This window comes from Typopeltis vanoorti, chromosome 1 (genome assembly GCF_054136105.1).
Source record: "Typopeltis vanoorti isolate ZY-2024b chromosome 1, IOZ_Tvanoo_1.0, whole genome shotgun sequence".
Lineage (NCBI taxonomy): Eukaryota > Metazoa > Arthropoda > Arachnida > Uropygi > Thelyphonidae > Typopeltis > Typopeltis vanoorti.
In genome coordinates this window covers 69,609,644-69,632,095 of record NC_143549.1, presented here as the reverse complement: position 1 = coordinate 69,632,095, position 22,452 = coordinate 69,609,644, and the positions used below count along the sequence as shown (strand labels likewise).

Sequence of the window (22,452 nt, the reverse complement as noted above, 5' to 3'; positions counted from 1 at the left end):
GCATTCTATTCTGTATAGGTTGAAACATTCCACAATATGTGTGTGTGGAAATTTATATAATTTCTACACACAAGAGGTTATAAAACCTGCAGCAGGTCATGTTTAAGCAACTTTTTCAAATTCTATAAATAATGTTACCACTGATTTAGACAAAGGGAATGTATACACCATGATACTTTTGGATTTTGCTAACGCTTTTGACAGAATACAGCATGAAATACTGTTGCATAAAATGGAGAATATGTGACTGGATTATAAACTATTGGCATAGATAAGAGGATGGCTGACTGACAGATATCAAAAAGTGATATATGGGGGTGGGGAATCTGCAAGATTCAAGGTAACCAGTGGTGTGCCTCAAGGATCAGTTCTTCATTCACTGTTATTCAATCTGTACATTAATGACATTGGAAATGATTTGACATGTGACATACAGCTATTTGCTGATGATCCCAAGATAAGTAGGGTAATCAGGGAGGTAGCAGGGTTTTTTCTCCCGGAAACTCGGGTTTTTCATCCCGCATACAGACAAATCGGCCCTTCAGAACACACGCAATTTACAGACAAAACATACTAGCTGTGGTGGAGGTGGGCGGTAGATGCTGTTGATTCGTAGTAGTGGTTCAGTGTAGTGGTTGAGACAGTTGTAGGTATCCTCCCGTGATGAGTCTTCGGACTCCTTGGAGGTGTCAGGAATAATAATAATAATAATAATAATAATAATAATAATAATAATAATAATAATAATAATAATAATAATAATCATGAATACAGCTGATATGCAGCACTTGCAGAATGATTTGAATAGGCTGGAATTGTGGGCATGGGAAAATGGATATCAGTTTAATGTTAGTAAATGTCAAGTCATGCACGTGTGATTAGATATCCAATGTTGTATTATATTGGTTGGATTATGCTTGAAGAAACTAATGAGGGTAGGTATCTTGGAGTTTTAGTAGACAGGAAGTTGAACAAAAAACGATTGCCTAAAACTTTCTCACTTTTGGGAGTTATATTAACTAATAGTCACCTTTCATGTGTTCATTAATTGTAATTCAATTTTGATTTATATTGAAAAATAATTAACTAAATTAATTTATTGAAATTTATTTTGAATATCTATTAATGCAGTTCGAGCTATTCTCCTGCAGCCGATGGTGCACATAATATCTCGTGCTTTCAATTATATTGTTCTTTTTAGAAGTTTTCCTATAACTGACAATGCTATGAAATTTAGCCGAAAATTGTATAAATAAAAATATTAAACCTAAGTGAGTCAGGTAATAATAATTTATGATGAATTCTTCCGCTTATATCTCGTTTTTAATTACCGTGCTCCCTGTGAAAGATTTTGTGTTTCTATAATTGATACGGCCCTAATAAGGTCATTACTCCAAGAAGAAGTGACCCGGGCAAAATCAGATGGATATCTACCGATAAGAGAATTAATTTACCTGCATGAAAGTTTGCCTAACTCGGAAACCTGAATAAGCTTAAACGAATTCCTTTAGTCAGTGACTATGAATCTGTAAAGTATTTGTCTTTCTTATCTAGCATTATGGACCTTGTTACACTGATATGCAAGAACTTGAAAATTATTTAATTCTTCCTTCCCCAAAAAATAACTTATGAGGAATTAGTATTTGTAGTAAATTTATTACAGTTTGAATTCAAATCAGTAATTTTAGCCAATGCTGTAAAACAATAATAGCTTTTCCCTTGCCTAGTGAGAAAAGCAGGGGGGGGGGGGGAGAATGGCAATCTCTTTATCCGTGTTTACAAAATTTAACATGGCAAAACAGAAATATCCTGTGTGAAGTATAAAAATAAAACTGAGGTTCACTTTATCACCTAAATCAACAAAGAACTAGTCTCATAGATTTATCTGCTTCGGTGGTATTTCTAACCGATCAAACCTCAGATCCGCCGTTGTAACCTACTAAGCAACTAAGGAAATCCATGAGCATCAACTTTTGAGGGCCGGAAAAACTATGAAATTGTATCTCAACCATAAAAAGTTTTTTTTCTTTTCATTTTACATATTTTCTTGAATTTAGGGGAGACAAAATAGGGCTTTTTAGAGTCGGCATATATCCTTACAATTGTCTTTGCCAACTGGCATTCAAAATCCGTAACTATGAATTATCATCGTCGTTATCAAATATCTGTTATAACCTTATAACCTGTTATAAAAAAGGCTTAAACTATAAATTTTTCAATATTCATACAAAATTATGAACACGTATTGCTTCCAACATCCTTGTGAAACATTGATTAAATACATTATGTGTTTAGATTGTCGTGTTTTTAAAGCAAAACAATACTTGATTCTGAAGGATTGCGTTTTCGTAAGCTATCGATAGTTTGATTTAATATTTTCGTGACCAACACTGATTTGACTGATATTTATTATAATAATAATATTATCATCCATTCATTTAATAGTTTCTACAATTACAATGAAAAGACTAAAGCCTTTCTTCTGTTGAGATTATAACAGATATATTTCATTTACGACTGTAAACTCTCGACACCAATATGGAAATGTGTATAGCTAGGTTATGTGTCTTGTTTTTTTTTTTTCCTTTGGAGTGCAATGTTTATGTTAAATATATTTATGGTGTTGAGATTGGTGCGTTTTTGATGCTATGTAATAGTCTAGGATAAAACCACTTCCTATAACATGAGTGATTGGTAAGTAGAAACACGTGCTTTTGAAGTTCTTTCCTTGTCGGTAGATTAGTTCTGTCATTGCGTTCAGTGAACTTTAAATGTCAGCCATTTCCATCAATGGGTGAAAGAGATGTAAATAAACCATCGTCCGTGGGTTTTTGCGTGTGATTAGTTGAGTGCGGTGGCTATCGTTCTGGGAATTATGATATTTTATATCAATATCAGTCCAAAAAAAAAAAAAGTATGAATTCACATGGAGAATTTATCCAGTTTTGGACAACACTTTTATTGCATAGTAATATATATATATATATATGTAGAAAGTTTTTACCTTGGGTATAATATATGTTAAAGACATCAAGCTATTTTAAACCTGGTTTTTACTACATTTCCCAAGTAAGCAAACAAACAAATATAAGTCAAGTTTGCGCCTGCACGTAATGAAAGTCTAAGTGACCCGTAAAGTAGTACAAGTCTAGGCAACTCGTGGTAAAGGTGTAATAAGTTCTGATCACCAACTTTTACCACGAGTTGCCTAGACTTGCACTACCTTGTGGGTCGGTTAGACTCACACTACGTGCAGGCGCAAACTTGACTTATTTGTCTGTTTGCTTACTTGGGAAATGGAGTAAAACCAGGTTTAAAATAGCTTGGTGTCTTTAACATATATTATACCCAAGGTAAAAAACTTTCTACATCTATTTCTTATCCTGAGATGTTTATTTAATAAGATCAAAGCACCTTTTGGTAACGTGTTTTGATAAAATACTTAAAACTCTGTATTACTTAATCTTGGTATTTCTAAGCCTGGCTCCGACTGATTAGACCTCAATAAAGGTCGAAACCGGTCTGGGTGGTGGCCCCTTGCCTTTAATGCATAGCATCATACATCTCCTCAAGGAGATAGGCTTTGCATTAAGGGTAAATATTAAGAATAGTGATCAGAGCTTATTACACCTTTACCACGAGTTGCCTAGACTTGCACTACCTTGTGCATCAGTTAGAATCGCACTACGTGCAGGCGCAAACTTATTTGTCTGTTTGCTTACTTGGGAAATGGAGTAAAACCAGGTTTAAAATAAAATAGCTTGGCATCTTTAACATATATATTAGGGTTACGAAGTAATTTTATAAGCTTGGTTATTTAACTCCTAATCCCAAGTAAGCAAACAGTTAAGTTTGCGCCTGAAACATAGTTCAAGTTTAAAGATGGTACAACACCAGGGCAACTCATTGTAAAGGTGAGTAAAGCTCTGATCACTATTCTTAGTATTTCCCATAATGTAAAGCACATCTCACTAGAAGATGTATACTGCAATACATTATGGGTGGGGGTCACTACCCAGACCGGTTTTCAACCTTTTTTGAGGTCTCCTCAGTGAGTAGCTAGACCCCAAATACCAAGGTTTTAGTAATACAGAGCTTTATGAACTTTACCTATACAAGTTGCTACAAGGTGTTTTTTTTTATTTGTATTACTAAAACCTTGGTATTTAGGGTCTAGATACTCACTGAGGAGACCTCAAAAAAGGTTGAAACCGGTCTGGGTAGTGACCCCACCCATAATGTATTGCAGTATACATCTTCTAGTGAGATGTGCTTTACATTATGGGAAATACTAAGAATAGTGACCAGAGCTTTACTCACCTATACAATGAGTTGCCCTGGTGTTGTACCATCTTTAGACTTGAACTATGTTTCAGGTGCAAACTTAACTGTTTACTTACTTGGAATTAGGAGTTAAATAACCAAGCTTATAAAATTACTTGGTAATCCTAATATACAGTATCCTCCCCAAGTTAAAAAATTAATCACACACACACACACACACACAGACACACACACACACACACACACATATATATATATATATATATATAACCAACCAAGCACTTTTCTATCAATGACTCGCTGAACCTTTATATATTATTATAAAACCTCAATGGAGTCAAAAGACTCATCGTGGGATGTCCCACTATTACACACACAGTTTATCATACCGCACCTTAAATATGTTCACTGACTCTGCGCTCACCCTCCACACTCTGGCAACGCATTCCAATCACTCACCACTCTCCGTGCAAAAAAACTGCTCCTAACCCCCTTGCTCATATTCTCCTTATACAGCTTCCAGGGATGACTTCTTGTTCTCTCCATATCTTCACCCATTCTCTGCAAAATTTCCCAGACATTAATGTCGTAATAACCTCTTAACAGCTTATGTGTCTGAATCATATCCCCTCTCCTTCTATCTACAAATTGCATTTTCTCAGTCTGTCTTCATATTCAACATTTCAGAGACCAGAAACCACTTCAGTCAGTCTCTGGACCTTTTCCAATTCATCTTTTTTTTTTTGAAAACCAGGTGACCAAATCTGTACACAATAATCCATATGTAGCCTGATCAAAGCTTATACAACGGATCAACAGTATCTGCACTTCTACAAGTCAATTGCCCTCCATATTATTTCCATTATCCACTGTGCTGTCCTCACAATTTTAGCAACGTCCCCAAAATTTTAGGCCCTTGTACACAATCACTCTCAGGTCTCTCATCTCCTCTACCTCTTCCAAGATATTTCCACCAATTGTTTACTCTTCATCCCATCCCTGCTTCCCAGATTTCTAAATCTTATACTTTGCAACATTGAATTGACATCCACACTCATTTACCCATTCAACCAGTGTATTCCAGTTCTCTTGCAAAGCCACAATATTTGCTCTACTCCTGCATCATTCTGCAGACAACTACATATCACCATTCAGACCTCTTATATCATTCACATACAAATTAAACAGCAGTGGACTCAAAACAAACCCTTGGGGTACACCACTAGTATCTTTTCTCGTCTGGGATATCGCTCCTCCATAATAATAATAAATAAAAATAAAAAAAAACTCGCTGATGCCTATCAGACAGCAAATCTCCAATCCAGCAAACTAATGTACTGTTTAGCCCCATCTGTTCCAATTTAATTACCAGCTTATCATGTGGTAATTTATCAAAGGCCTTTTGCAAAATCTAAATGGACCACTATGTATGCAACACAGATTGCTGAAACACAATATTTCTTTAACAAATCCATGCTGGTTGCCAGAGTATTTTTATGTTGTCAACCCAGTTCTGAATCTTGGCCCTAACTAACCTCTCTAACATAATAAAATTAGTTTAATCCTTTAACCTCTCTAACACCTTTAACCACAGCTCCTGACACATAGAATGGTCTATAATTCAAAGCCATAGCCTTATCACCTCCCTTATGAATGAGAACAATTTCATTCTATTTCCATTCCTTTGGAACTCAGTCGACTAAATCAGTTAGAACATATTTCTAGCCAGTGTTTCTCATTTTATAGCTTTTCTTTTGTATTTTTCTTTTTAAGATAGTGTTTATATTTTTATCTCTTCACTTTCAGTCATTCAATCTACTTCAAATATATATATATATAAAACCAGCACCTTTCTTATCTATGACTCTTGGAACCTTTATCATCATCATCATCATTAGTGTTCTGTCTCTTGACAGGTCCAATGGTATAACTCAGCAGATTTTCTTCCTCCAATTTCCTCTGTCTCTTGCTTCCTCCTTCATTTCCTGATATCTTCTTGTTCCCATTATATCATCAAGCATCGTTAGTCGTCTTCTTCCTCTTGGTCGCTTTCCTTCAATTTTCCCTTCCATCATTCTTTTCAGTAGGCTGTCTCCTCTTAATATATGTCCTATCCAGTTATACTTTCTTCTTCTTATGGTCTTTAGTAAATTCCTTTCTTCTTCAACTCCTTTAGGGACTTTCAAAGGTGAGTGATCCAGTGTCACATGGTAGCAGCGGTAATGTTTACTACTGGTAACTCGGGCTTTATGCTTTATAATAGGGTGACGAGTTCATTTAGATTGAGAAGGTACGCCCACAGTCATTTTTATGGATGTTGCAAAGACATTCAGTATATATGCTAAATTGACGTGGTATATTTTGCTATTGAAGGCGAGTTAGCTGATCTCATGTGAAGGTAGCAGGGCTTTTCCTTTCGAAAACCTAGATTTTTTCATCTCACCTACAGCAAATTGGCGACCACATGTGGGTGGTATAGTGTCTCGATGGTTGACAATGGTTATGTAGTCTCCATTATCCTACCTCAGTAAGCCCTTGGAAGTGTAATAATAATAATACCATATGAAAATCAGTATTGTAATGAGAGAAAGGTTGGTTGGTTTTGGATTTGCTTATAGCCTAAACAATATAGGCTATAGGGGCAATATATCATGTCTGTTAATTTTGTGTGTGTTCTTATGACTGGTTTCAGGCAAAGGTGAATTGATAGAACTTTGGTTGCTTGGATAAGGAAATGGTTGGCTGATATCGGCAAATTGTGTATGGGGAAAGCATCTCTAAGTTGGTATGCAGCAAGATTGTGCTTTGAAGCTGCTGTTGTCTAATTTACAGTGACCTACATGTGTGTCATGTGATTGACATTACTGGAAGGAACATCAGTCATGTGACACTGCACTAAGAAAATATGATACAGGTAAGAGCATAATATGAAGCTTGAAAAAATACATATAAATGACAAAAAACACCACACAACATATGACACAAAATACATATTAACAAAATATAATAGTATCACAGGTCAAATCATGCCAACTTATAAATGATAACTAGGAGCAAACACTTCAAGATACTTGTTCTAATGAGACCATTAAAAGGTCTTCATAATGCAGAGTGGATACAAAACAAACTACCAGAGAAAATGGAAAACATTAAAGTAAAGAAATATCAACAATAACATTAACAAATTATCCCTTCAATTGGTGAAGGAGATCATGCAGTTTTGACTTGGAAGTTACATGCATGAAAAGCTTTGACTAAGAAAGGGCATATGTGGATCTATAAGGTAGTTCTAATAGGTTATAATAAAGTGAGTTCTAATAGATTATAATAAAGTGAGAAGGTAGATTGAAATTCATTCAACAGTCCATGGGGATTTGTCAAAGGGTATCTAAAGGAAGCTGTATCTGACTGAATCCCAGAGTTAGGAGATTTAATTGCATATGAGTTAAGTATGAATAGCACTGTAAAGCAAGAGTTGCATAAAAAGAGGACTGTGTTGATCTAATATCATGAGAAGAGTAATGATGAGACCTTGGAGTGTTATAAAGAGCTGGATAAAAGTTAGAGTCATGTTGAGAAAGGCAAAATTGGAAAAATATGTCAGCTGAATAAAATCTGAAAGAATTTTATTTCTTTGTAGCAAGTAAAAGAAAGAATGACCTGAATGAATATGAATGGTAAAAATTTGTCAGATACATAAGAAATAACTGATCACGTTAGTAGAATATATATTTGCAGATCCATTAGCTCTCTAGATGTCGGAGGAGAAATAGATGAAAGAATAGTGATAGAAGAGTGCTGCTACAAGAGCTTGCAGTTACACTTGAAGTGTTATGAATTTGAACCTAAATCTCAGCACGTGCATGATTCCTAACGAGTGGAAGAAAAGCTTCCACTCGAATAGCTATTATACAGGGCATAGTACAATTAACCTCTCTACTGGCCAAGGTGAATGAAATAGTGAGACCAAATTGCACTTCTTATCCATGTTATTCAATAGGTGTTACAGAATCATATCCAGATTTAGCTGGACGTCTATAGACATCATGACTGGTTGTGTGTGTGTGTGTGGGGGGGGGTAATGCAACGAATCATAGAACATTTCATATCTGGTATGTTCATCAAAGCATAGGGAAGGCTGGTTAGCAAAAATGGGTAGGCTGAGTGGATACAGAATGGCACTAAAATCCTTTTTAGAGGGCAACATAGTTTTGTTAAAGGTAGATTTTGCTTTAGCAATCTGCTCATGTCCTAATATTACAATGGCAGCAAAGTCAAGTTGGAAAAGGGAATAGATACACCACCATACTATCTTCTGAATTTTGCCAAGACATTTGACAGGATTTTAGTTGTTATAGAAAAGAATGGGTTTATAAAATGAGCTTTTTGAGATGCATGGTAGAGCGGATGATTGCTTGACAGATATCAGAAAACAGTGTATGCTGTTGAATCTATGAGGATTGCTTGACAGATATCAGAAAACAATGTATGCTGTTGAATCTATGAGGAGGGTGACCAATGGTGTACTTCAGGGTTCTATACTTGTGACATTCTTGTTTAACATGTATATTATTTGGGAGAGACTTGAAGTGTAATATTCAGTTATTTGCTGATAAGTTAGGAAAAGAGTAATAAGGTGACTGATAAAAAAATCTCTGTATGCTGATGTAGACAGATTTGTCATATGAACAAATGATAATGAATGTTAGTAAAGTGTAAAGTTACGCATTTTGGATGGAGAACATAATAGACAGAGTATTATATTAATGGGAATTTGTTGGAAGTAGTCAATGAAACTAAAGACTAGTCAACTTCCAGGGATGACCTCCTGTTCTTCCACCTCTGGCCAAGTGCAGAAACATTTTTCCTGCATCAAACCTTCAAAAGCCTTTAAATAACTTAAATGCTTCACAGAAATCCAGATGTGGTCATATCAAGACGTTATAAAAGTGGAATGATAACTCCTTTATCTCTGCATGTTAGTGTGTTCTTCAATAACCAAGTAATCCTGTGAACTACCATGACTGCTTTAGCAGTATGATCTTTAAACTTTAGCTCTCTATCTACTACCCCAAATTCCTGGCTTCATCAATTTCCTGGAGTACAGTTCTCACACCTGGTAATATTTGTATCCCAAAATGCATAACTTTATGCTTTTCTACATTAAATTGACATCCATTATGTTTTGCCCATATTATCAACCTGTTTAAATCATCCCACAAACTCTCTACATCACCTTGATTAACTATTACCCTATCCAGCTTTGCATCATCAGCAAACAACTGAATATCTACCTTTAAATCATTTCTTGTTATCAGGTGACACCACTAGTCACCTGCTTTCTCCTGGATTCTGCTCCTCTTACTAATTTTTGGTATCTGTCCATCAGCCACCCACCCTTTTATCCATTTCATGTTTCTTATCTGTCCTCATTTGCTCTTTTTTTTTTTTTTTTTTCATAACAAAGTTCCACGTGCTATCCTGTCAAATGCCTTTGGACAATCTAGTAGTATCATTCTATAGCCATTCCCTTTATCTAACTCAGTTGTCACTCTATCTTAAAATGTTAGTAGATTACTAAAGCATGATCGATTCTTCACAGAGCAATTCTGCCCCCTTATAGAGTATCATATTCTTATCCAGCTATTTCCTCTTTTTGACAAACTTTTCCATTACTTTTACTACCACTCCTGAGATACTAATTGGTCTATAATTTGCTACCACAGACTTAGATCCCCCGTTATGCAGAGGAATTACTTTGCCCTTGTTTCACTCTCTCGGGATTTTGCTAGAGATGAGACTTTAATTTAAACATCCTAGGCAAGGGCATCGGCAGTTTCCCTGCACATTCTCTTAAAATGATGTGAGCCAATATTTTATCCAGTCCCACAGCTGTATTTACATTCATATTCTGCAGTATACTAAGTACCTCCAATTCTTCTGTTCTCACATCAGTCCTTATCACCTCTGTCATAACAATATTTTCACTTAGATGATATGTCTTTGCGAAATGATCATTCAGTAGCCAAACAGTTTTGTCTGCCTCTCTCCCATCTGCACTAATTAAAGTTATCCTTCCATAGTTATTCTTCCTCCTACTTGCCACATAACAAAAAATATTTGGGATTTCCTTTTGCCCATTTCAGCTAATTTCTTCTCATAATCTGATTTTGCATTCCTCACCGTGCTGGTCACCTTTCTTGCCTGATCCTTGTATCGTTCGTGAATTAGCTGGTTACTTTTTTTCGTATATACCCTCCACAACAATTTCTTTTTTTTTGTAGCTCACTCTTAATGATGCTACTCATCCATCTTACTTATACCTGATTTATCCTCTTGACCTTGGGTATACAGTGTGATATTGCTTCCTCCAGATATCCCTTGACCCTTGTGAGCATCCTTCCCTTGCAGAACTTTATGCCATGATACTGCTTCAATCTGCCTCTTAAGGATATCATAATCACCTGCCTTCTAGTTCAACATATTTTGGATTTCCATGTTTTGTTACCTCTCAAGTAAAGAGCACATGATCTCACTTTCCCAAATCAGAGGCAATGTAGGCACCTTAGTTATGGATAGGTCTTTTGATCCTGTAACAAGATCCAACACTCTCGAACCCCAAGTTCCATCTATCACATTATGCTTCAAGTAATTATCTTTCTCTCTCTCTCTCTCTCTCAGTAAGAGTATAAATTCCATTTCATTTCTGCCACGTGATCTTCTCTCCTTCCGGTCTGTCTCCAAAGGTTAAGTCCCCCTATAATAATTACTTGACTTCCACTCATCATACTAATTTGCTGATGCACATCTTCCACATAATCCTTTGCACCTCCTGGCCTATAGAACAAAATATAAAACAATTATAAAATATATAAAAAAAAAAAATATATATATATAAAACAACCTGTTTTATATTTTGTCCTTGGATCCCAATCTCACACCAGATTGCCTCAAGAGAACTGCTATCACATGATGGTTAATTTATCCTTCCAATATTTTGGCCAAGTCAAATTGCCATCATCAGGGAACAAAATTTAATAAGATATACATGCATGCAGGCATTACACTAAGTAATGAAGATGAAGCATGTTGAAAGTTTATTTTTCACTTGGTTAGAGTATAATAAAATTAGTTTAATCCTTTATCCAAGTGTGAGCAAACAAAGTTTGTGCCTGAAAGTATCTTCAGGACTGGGGTAAGGTGGTACAACACCAGGGAAACTCGTTGCAAAGGTGGAGCAAGCTACCAACACTCATATTTCAGTATCTCCTATAATGCAAAACGCATCTCCTTGCGGATATGTCTAATGTTATAGGTAGAGATGACCTGCTAATGCTTCTGCCTGGTATCTCCACTTGGGCTTGGCTCCCACTGAAGAGACCTCAATAAAGGTCGAAACTAGTCTGGGTAGTGGCCCTTCCCTTAATGCATAACATTAGACATATCCGCAAGGAGATGTGTTTTGCATTATAGGAGATACTGAGATAGGAGTGTTGGTAGCTTGCTCCACCTTTGCAACGAGTTGCCCTAGTGTTGTACCACCTTACCCCAGTCCTGAAGATACTTTCAGGCACAAACTTTGTTTGCTCACACTTGGATAGAAGATGAAGCATGTCAACTGATAGTAAGCCTAATGCCCTAAATCCTTTCCTTTAGTGTTACACAGTGATCAGCATTCATTTTAGACAAATTATGGACTCTACAACCGTGTTAGAAAATTTCTAACATGATTGTTCCTCACCAAAACAGAGACTCCACTCAAATTATCACTATTACATATATCCAAGGAACATGACATCTGAAAAACTAACAAATAATCTTTAAAAAAAATACAACCTTTCAACCACTTCCAGACCATATAAAATATTAGCATCTCTTATCTGCTCCACCAAAGACAAGTCATAGTTCTTAGACCTGCCACGTGTTTACTACGTCCTTTGTAGTTGCAAACTATCCTACTATAGCCAAATAGACAGGACATCCAACATTAGAATTGTTGAGCATAAGGATTATCCTGTTTCCATCACTACAGCCACTCAGGACTTGCTAACCATGTTTTGGACATCTACCATAGAATATGCTGGAAGAAAGCCACTCTACTTCATTGCAACAAAAATAAATACAAAAGACTTTCCATGAATCTGCTGCTTTTTAAGAAACTACCCTAATCTCAACAAATTTGGTTGCAGGAGACTGCCCCAAACATGGGAAGCTTTCATCCTCCATACTTAGCCCAACAATCAAGAGGACTCAATTTAGCCCACTAGGGGGCACTATTTAGAATTTTAGGCCTAATCTCAGTTGACATGCTTCATTTTCATTACTTAGTGTAGTGTATGCATGCATGTATCTTATTATATTTTGTTCCCTGATGATGATGGCAGTTTGACTTTGCTGAAATATTCAAGTATTACTTAAATGTAATATATTAGTCTACATTGTAATTTCCATAAAAAAATACAGTTATGAATAGCCAACCAATAAGTCATACTGCCAGACTCATCATGTCTCAATACTTAAGGTAAAATACAAAAAAAAAAAAAAAAAAAATTACAAGATAAAATATACCATAGAAAATTACCTAATTACAGCATATGTAATTAGAATTGATGACTGAACTGAAAGTACTCTATTCATTTTTACTTGTCTAATAAAAATTTTCACTTGTTATGGACTATCAGATGGCTCCCCCCCCCATACTGTTTACATATATCAGATACACAGAAGGTTGCAAGTCCTATTGTTGTAGATGTGCCATATGTCAGCAGAAATAAAGGAACCTATTTAGTGTATGGGGGAAATACAAGAAATTATTGAACAAAACTATATACAGACTGACAGTTCAGTTAACCAGTCACTGGCAGTCTGGGAGTAAATGCAAATTCCTGAGGCCTCCAGTAAAGGAGTGTATGGGGCAGTGTATGAATAGGAAGATGCATAATATTTCTGATTTTCTTTATTTCTTTGATGGCAGCTTCTTCTCAGTTGAAGCATAAAGGAGTGATGCAGAAAAGAACAGGTGGGAGAGTAGTAGATTGTGAGATACCAGAGATAGTTCTCATTGTTAGGTTAAGTTGTGTGTGTCCACGAGAGTCATATGATGACTTTGGCTCCAGACTGGTGAACAATACTTTGCAAGGGAAGACTAGAGCTAGGACAGCTGTTCTAACCCCAAGTTGTGCCTGTCAGGTCAGGAAGGAACCTATTTATGTTCTTTTTAAACTGCTGGAGATTGTTCCAGAGAATAGAAGTTGACTAGCTACAATTCGTAAAATGTTATGGAATCACAGGAAAGTGGAAGAATAATGGATGCTATTTTAATGGAAGAGTATTGACAGAAATAGGTGCAGATTTCTTTTCTTTTAGGAGACATGAAAGTCTCATTTCTTATGTTTAAGTTATGAATAACAAAACAGCTACATAGTTTTATATATTGTTTCTCATGATTTGTGTTCCATGTACTTATGTACATGGAACATAAGTACAGCTTCCATGTGCAGCTGTTTTGATATAAGTAGCTGAATGTGATTAGTGGAACTGCATATTTTATCTATCAGGTTGATGTACATATTTAATTAATACAATTAAATTTAATTTAATTTTATCTATTTAATATATCTAATATAAGATATATCTCTGCATGTTTTTGTATTTAGATGAATTTATGTATGCTTGAGTTTTGATTTTATACAGAGTGATTCATGATAAATTTGAGAGGTTATAGTAGAGGTCTTCGTGAGAATATGAATAATAAAACGAGAAAAGTAACATGTTTGCGTGAAGAATTTGTAATTTACATTTAGAATACATTCTGAAAAATACCACCAGCTAGAATATACACTCTAGTTTTTCTGCATGTTTGGAGAATAGTTTATTAGGATTGTCCTTCATACAAACTGGCATCCAGAAAAAATATGTATTTTCACTGCATGAAAATGCATATTTTCCTTCAGCACATAATCCTTAAAGGTATATTATTTGACAGTATTAGCAGTTTGTCATACAGAAAGGTCATCTTACAGGAGGCACTTACCTACTCTAAGATGACCTTTGGAAGTAAATGGGCCAATGAATGATAGAGGATACTGTACTACACACTGATGTTTAAGCAATGTTCCAAATTACTTTTCATGTGCTGGTATAAGGAATCATTTTTGACCCATGTCAATATTTCATTGTTACTGTTGCAAATATATTGAGATATATATACATCTGCAAATATATGCAGTTGACCCTTGAACAACACAGCAGTTGGGGGGGGGGGTGACCCATTTACATTGTTAGAAAATCCACATATAACTTTTGACTCCCCAGAAACTTAACTACTAATGGTGTACTGTTGACTGGAAGCCTTACCGATAACATAAGTCGATTAACACATATTTTGTATGGTATGCATATATATAGTACGCCCACAGATTCGAGACCCTTCGACACTTCTGTGCATGTCAGCAGAAGGAGAATCCATTCCGTTAATAGGGTAATCAATCCGTATTGTGGGATGAGTTGTTTATTATTACACATCAGGAAATTAACTTCTCTTTTATGATCATTGTAGTTTTTAAAGTGTTAGCTATGTTGCTTGTATAACAGTTGGAAAATTTTACCTAATAAAGCATGTGATTTCGCGTGTTGGTGACCAATTCGTACGGCTTTCATTTCTTTCTCCCCTTCAGCATGAATGGACTATTCTTGGCAAGTCTCCAAGCGAAGCTCTCTAAAGTGTGGGCGTTCTATATCAGGGGCAAAAATTCAAGGTGTGCTAGGTGCACAGTGCTCATCCACTGAATAGCAACATCACCAATATTATATTTTGTATTTATTCCCGTTAAAGATACCCGAATTGTTTCCAGACTTCATGTGATTCCTAAAAGTAAACACAATATACTAATGCTTCGTGAAGAGGACACATTTCGATTCTTAAACATTGAATCAAATAATAGCCCATGTGAGCGTTCAAGATATATACCCCTTTGAAAAGATGTACAGATGGCACACACGGGTCAAATTCTTAGTGTTCTGGTAGTTTTAAACTGCTCAGAAGGCGAGGCTGGATGAGCTCTGAGACAATAGCAACTAGAGGTTGTGATTGGTTATTGTGTCAACTAACCCAGTTGAGCATTGTCATTTGTCATGAGTTGCTGTTTTTGTTTTCTGAGTTCTATATTGCATGCTTGAAGTGTGAACTGATGTAGCAGGCAAGTTTTTATATATAACTAGGGAAGTTCTTCCCCCCCCCCCCCCCCCCCCGAGTTCTGGACTGGTAGGCCGGTTCTCCTTGAATTTTGAAGACTCGAAAGGGGGTCCCGGTGCCCAACCCCCGAGTTCCGTACTGGTAGGCCGGTTCTCCTTGAATTCTGATGACTCGAATTTTGAAGACTCGACACTCAGGGTAGCCCCTGAGTTTCAAAAAAGTTACAAAAAAGGCTTATCATTTTATATTATAGGGTAGATATAGACAAGTTTTTAATATGTTTAATATATAATTTTCGATAAATTTATAACTTTTTTTCCCATATTTACAATGGGAAACAGTGTTGTAGTTGAAGAAGGTAAGCCTCGTCCTCCTCTTCCAAATTTTACACCTTTGAGTAACCAAATATAGCATTCTCCTTCATTGTTTTCCTAATATATAGTATCTTAAAACAAACACATTGTCTCCCACTCTGCGCAGATTGGTTACAATTAATTGATAAATTAAAGTATTCAAAGTTATCTTACAGTTAACTGCATTAGATCAATTAAGATGAGCACTAATGTGCTATACACTCTTAAAACATTCATACATTGATAAAAATGCAATCATACGGTCAAACTGACATGAATTTTGTAGCGCAGGTTGCATAAGCCACGACAGCACGCCCAACCGAAATGGGCACGTGACGCCACTAGTATATATATACCATATTCTTGCAATAAAGTAAGCTAGAGAAAAGAAAATGTTATTAAAGAAAATCATAAGGAAGTGAAAATTCATTTACATTACAGTACTGCACTTATCGGTACCATAAGTTTACTCGTCTGTTTACAAGATGAATTGTATGTCTGTCAGTGACTCAGTACCTACATCAATATTGTCTTATATGATACAAAACACTAGATGTTATGCATATTACACACACTAGACATCAAAAATGAAAAGATAATGTGAAAAACCAATTCATATTTATTTACAAGTATAACAATTCATGGTAGGATTCATTCTAGCCATTAGTGTATAAATCTAGCCTATAGACTAATGAATGAATCTTTATAAAATGTTTATTTTATGCTAATTAATTAATTAAACTAATTAATAACAGTTAATTTTATGCAGTTATGATTTAATACTACATCTTTACATTTATTTGCATTTCTCTCGACTGGGAATGGCGCCATACGTAGTTTACTCATACAAACACGTACGGACCATGCGTATGGTCCTTACTTGTTTGTATGTGCAAGTTTTAATAAATTTTAAACAGTTTTATCAAATTGTCTCAAATCTCAAAAAAAAATTTTTTCCAATATATTTATTCAAAAAAAAATGTATAAGTGGACCCATGTTCATCAAAGGTCTACTGTACATTGATATATCTTGTTCTGAGATAAATATAGAATATACCTGTATTAATTTGAATGGCAGTTAGCATTGATCCAATTATAAAATTCCAGTCATTAGGCTCTAGGTCCAAGGTATCCATATATATATATATATATATATATATATATATATATATATATATATATATATATATATACACACACACACACATACAGCATGTATACATATTGTATGTGATATGAACAGAAGCCTTCTTTATTTAGCATTGTGTTTGTGTCTTGAAGCCAAGAAATGGGATTTTTGAAAATCTGTTGTAAATAAATGCAAATTCCTGACTAAACATGTTACCAAGTATATATCTACATATTCTTATTTTTTTATCATAAGCAATTCATACCATCATTGGCCTGGAACAGTTCATTATTGGGCCTATGTTCATACAAAGTTTTACATTAAAAAAAAAAATAAAAATAAAAAGACCTCTTCAGATCAATCCTGCCTCACCCTGTATGTATATGTGTGTGTAACACTTATAATGTTGTTCATATTTTTTCAATAGTACTCAGAATTTGGAATTAGAAAATTTCCAATATGAAGATAAAACTGAAACCAGTGAATCCACTACTGAAGAATATATCCTTCCATCACTAGATAAAATAATATATGAAAGGTATATAATTCTCAGTTTGTTGTCTCTGAGTTTTGTTCATTGCTAACATCAATTCTTTCATTTAGTCTTGCTAAATTGAATGCATATATGAGAATATGAAAGTAATTTTAGAAATTTTCATTATGGTTGAAAGATATGCTAAGAGTGCACAGAGTTTTCTCACTAGTCATTTTAAAAAATCCAGTTTTTAATTATTCAGTGGGGAAAGGGGAGAAAGATGTTTTTAAATATTTCTAACTCTAATTTAGATATATTAGATATTTTACATTAGGAAGACACAGATACTCTTAAAGATAAACATATTATTTAAGATATAACTTTTATATTTTATAAGGGATTTTTTAGTATTATTTTCACTTTCTTTGCAAGGCAGACTTCTTTCAGGAATTGAATTAATCAGACAAGCAGGAAAAGCAGGCAGACAGACAAGTGTTGTGCACTTGTCTGCCTGCTCTCAAATTCCACTCTGTATAATTCCTCCAGTCCTCATCCCACACAAGCCTCTTTTTTCCACCATTCTCACAGTGTTCCCTTTCCACGTAACCCTTGGTCTTCCTCTTTTTTTCTCCTTCCAGGGAGTGACCAATGCATAATTCTCAATGGACATCATTCTTCTGTCATTCTCTGGACCTGCCCAAACCATTTCAAGGCATGTGCCTCTCCCTAACAGGCTGTTCTTTCATCTTCTACTTATCTCCTCTGGCTGTTAGTGAGTACTCGCATCCATACATCATTATAGTCACATGGTACAACATCTTAGTTTTCCTCGAGACCTTATGTGATTGAAATTCCATTGATTTTATAATTCCTACCTCTAACTCAAGATCTGTTGTACCCTCACCACAAACTGCTAGGTACTTGATTTTAACAAAATTAACTTTTATATTGCAATGTTTATATCTAACAATTTTCTCATCTGGTATTCTACATCCTCAGTGTCCTGTGTGAGAATCATCTGATAATCAGTAAAAAGCAGAGAATGTAAGATTGATCTCCTACTGATACATCCATTCCGTGACATTGTCTTTTCCAGTCTTCCAATGTCGCATTCAATTAGATCTTAAATAATGTTGATGACATAATACATCCTCTTCACCATTTCTACTGTTCCTTCATCTAGAGCTTTTTATTTGTAACAACTATTTTTTTGGGATATTTGTTCTAAAGAAAATATATTATCCATGTGAGATTTTCCAGCTTTTAATCCAGATCATTCCTCTGATATTATCAGGAATGTCTTAAATTCAGTTCTGTACCTCATGATTTGATTATCTTGCTAACCAAATACGACACTTATTCATCTATAATTTTTGGGGTCTTTCTTATTGCCCTTCTTATGGATAGGTAGATGATATATATGGTAAGTTCCAGACATAAATGATACCCTCACCTGCAATCAATTTTGTTGAATATCATCATCAGGACATGCAATACTTTACTACCACCATCTCTATTACCATTCCACCAGAGACAGCTACCTTTCCATTTTTTGATGCGAGCCTTAACCAACTTTTCCAAAATCTTCACCACCACTCCTGAAATACTTATTGGTCAGTAGTTTGATACATTGGTCTTTGCATCACCCTTGTGCAATAGAATTACCATACATTCTTTCCGCTCCTGAGGAATCTTCCCTGTTTTGTAACTCAAATTATATAGTCTGGTTAAAAGAACAGCCATTCAGAAGAACACTCTTTTAGCACCCATGCTGATATCCCATCAGTCCCTGTTGCTGAATTCTTATTCATTTTTTGCAACAGCTCTAATCATCACGAGTTTCTTCATCCAGTGAACTCAGTGTTGCATACACCAAGTTGATAGCTTTTAGCAAAATGTGCACCCATTAGTTGAACAACCTCTTCTGCATCTGCCACCCTCACACCATCTTCATTCGTAAGAGTTAACTCTTTCGTATTCATTCTTTCTTTTACTTGCAGCATATTGATAGAATTCTTGTGGGTTGGTCTTTAGCTCGCAGAGCCAGTTTCTTTTCATACTTAGACTTAGTTTTTCGTACAAGAGTTGTGACTCTTCTGGTGTGCTGCTTATAATTTTCATAACATACATCACCTTAGCACATGGTGTTCCTTAAACATCATCCTTTTCCTATGAATCTCTTGCTTGATAAGATTACACATCCAATCGACTCCTATCTGATTCATTCTTTGAATTTTTGGGACACATTCTATTATTGCAGCATTTAAATATTTTTTAAATGTTTCCCATGTACTCACTCGGTCATAATTTCCTGCATTGTAGTTCAGCATGTGACCATTGCTGTTTAATTTGTATATAAATGATATAGGAAATAACCTGAAAGTTAATATTCAGTTGTTTGCTGATTATGCAAAATTAAGTTAATCAAGGCAATGTGGAGAACCTGCAGGATGATTTAAATAGGCTCTCAGTATGGGGAAAAGATAATGGGTGTCCATTTAATGTGGAGAAATGTAAAGTTATGCATTTTGAGATGAATAGATTATAAGCTGTGTATCACATTGATGGCACTGTACTCCAGAAAATAGATGAAGTTAGAGATTTAGGGATGGTCTTTAGAGAGAGAGAGAGTTCAGAGGACATATTGCTGAGATTGCTAAGGTAGCTCATAAGATTACTTGGCTATTGAAGAACACATTAACAAGTAGAGATAAGGACTTGTTATTCCTCTTTATAAGGCCTTGATAAATCCACATCGGGATTATTGTGTTCAAGTCTGGTCCCCTGGGATTCTTGGAGATAAGGAAGTGATGGAGAAGATTCAGAGGCAAGTGACCGAGATGGTGAGTGGCTTGTGGAATGGTGGTTGATAGGAGAGGTGACTGACTTTTGAATTGCAGAAGTTGGTTGATGGGAGAAAAAGAAGAGATATGATACATTTAAGTTGCTTCAAGGGTTTTATAGGATAGATGCAGGGGACATGTTTCAGCACTTGACTAGTGGGAAAACAACAAGGATCATCCTTGGAAGTTGAATAAAGGTGTGGTTAGTAGGGATGTCAGGACTAGATTTTTTACTTGGATAGTTGTGAATGAGTGTAATGGGTAGCCAGAGTCAGTTGTGAGTGCTTTGTCTGTCAGTGAGTTCAAGGAGAGGTGTGATAGATTGTGTGGATATCTAGATTGGGTCTCCTGCAATGAGTGTTTGAACTCCATGGAGGCACCCTTATAATACTAATAATAATCATTATTATTTTTTTTTTATTAAGAGAGACCTCCAGCGAGTCAGGGGACTCATCGAGAGAGGCCACATACTACACCCACCAGCTATCATACTTATTCTCGAATTCATTCACACTGCTTGCACTCACAACATCCAATGGCAATCCATTCCAATCATGCACCACCCCTATGAGGGAAAAATCTAGCCCTAACCCCCCCCCCCCTTCTAAGTGGCATTCATTCTCACTTTCTTCTTGTCTTTTCCCTACCCTCCATAAATTGAAAAATTACATCAACTGAAATCCTGTATGACCTTTCAGAAATTTGCAAGTCTCAATCATATCATCTCTCTTTCTCCTGTTTGCTAGTGTCTGCAGTCTACAAATTCTTAATCTGTCTTCATAATCAGTATTCCATAATTCTGATATCATTTTTAACTCTCCACTATATCAGAATCACAATGGAAACCAGACCTGATCACAATAGTCTGAGTGATGTCTTATCAATGCCTTATGAAGAGGCAAAATGGCATCCTTATCTTTACTTGTGAATGTTTGTTTCAGCATTGCAGTTATCTTTTGAGTTGTATTTGCAATCTTTGCTACATGCCCCCCCCCCCCACCGAACTTCAACTTCCTCTCTACTAACACACTCCAAGATTCCTAGCCTCATCCATTTCTTCTTCTATTATTATTATTATTATTATTATTACAGGTATCTCCATGGAGTCAGTAGACTCATCGCTAGAGACCCAAACTATCAAAACAATATCTATCATATCACTTCTTGAATTTATTTACAGACGAAGAACTCGCAACTGAGTCAGGCAATGTATTCTACTCATTCACCACCCGAAAAACCTTATTCTCACATCCTTGTTAACCACACTTTTCTTTAATTTCCAGGGATGACTTCTTGTTCTTCCATCACTATCACACAGCTGAAATATTTCCCCTGCATCAATCTTATAAAAACCTTTTAGTAATTTAAATGTTTCTATCATATCCCCTCTTTTCTGCCTATCAACCAACCTCTGCAATCCACAAGCTCTCAATCTATCAATGTAGGGAGCATTTTTTACATCACTCACCAACATAGTTACTGAGCCCTCTCCACAGCCTCCTCATCTCCAAGGAATCCAGGTGACCAAACTTGAGCACAGTAATCCAAATGTGGAAGTATCAACACCTAATAAAGGGGAATAACAACCTCTTTATCTCTGGATGTTAGTGTGTTCTTCAATAACCAAGTAATCCTATGTGCAATCTTGGACACCTTAACAATGTACCCTCTGAACTTCGTCTCCCTATCCACCAACACCCCCAAGTCCTAGCCTCATCAATCTCTTGGAGTACCATTCCATCAATGTGGTACACAGCTGGTAATCTTTTAATCCCAAAATGCATAGCTTTACACTCCACATTGAACTGACATTCATTATCTTTTACCCATTTTGCCAGCTTATTTTAAATCATCCTGCAAACTCTCAACATCAGCTTGATTTTTTTATTGTGCTACCCAACTTTGCATCATCAGCAAACAACTGAATATCCCTCTTCAAGCCATTTCCTATATCATTTATGTACAAATTAAACAATAACAGCCCAAGTACAGAGCCCTGAGGCACACCACTGGTCACTTGCTTCATCCTGGACTCTGCTCCTCCATACACTACTTTCTGGTATCTCTCCATGAGCCATTCTCCTATCCATATCACCAGTTTAGTATCCATCCCCATCTGCTCTAATTTGTGCAACAGTATTCCATGGGATATCCTGTCAAAAGTCTTAGTAAAA

At 35.8% G+C, this 22,452-nt stretch overlaps 1 protein-coding gene across 1 annotated transcript in view; it reads left to right on the top strand.

The window, feature by feature from the left end:
* The first annotated feature begins 2,563 nt into the window (after positions 1-2,563).
* Positions 2,564-22,452, top strand: part of LOC150110070 (uncharacterized) — a 76,755-nt gene continuing 56,866 nt past the window's right edge. The window contains exons 1-2 of the mRNA XM_090391079.1: positions 2,564-2,694; positions 17,388-17,498. Of these exons, the coding sequence (XP_090247205.1) occupies positions 2,684-2,694; positions 17,388-17,498 (122 nt within the window). The 5' untranslated portion in view covers positions 2,564-2,683. The remainder of the gene's footprint in view (positions 2,695-17,387; positions 17,499-22,452) is intronic.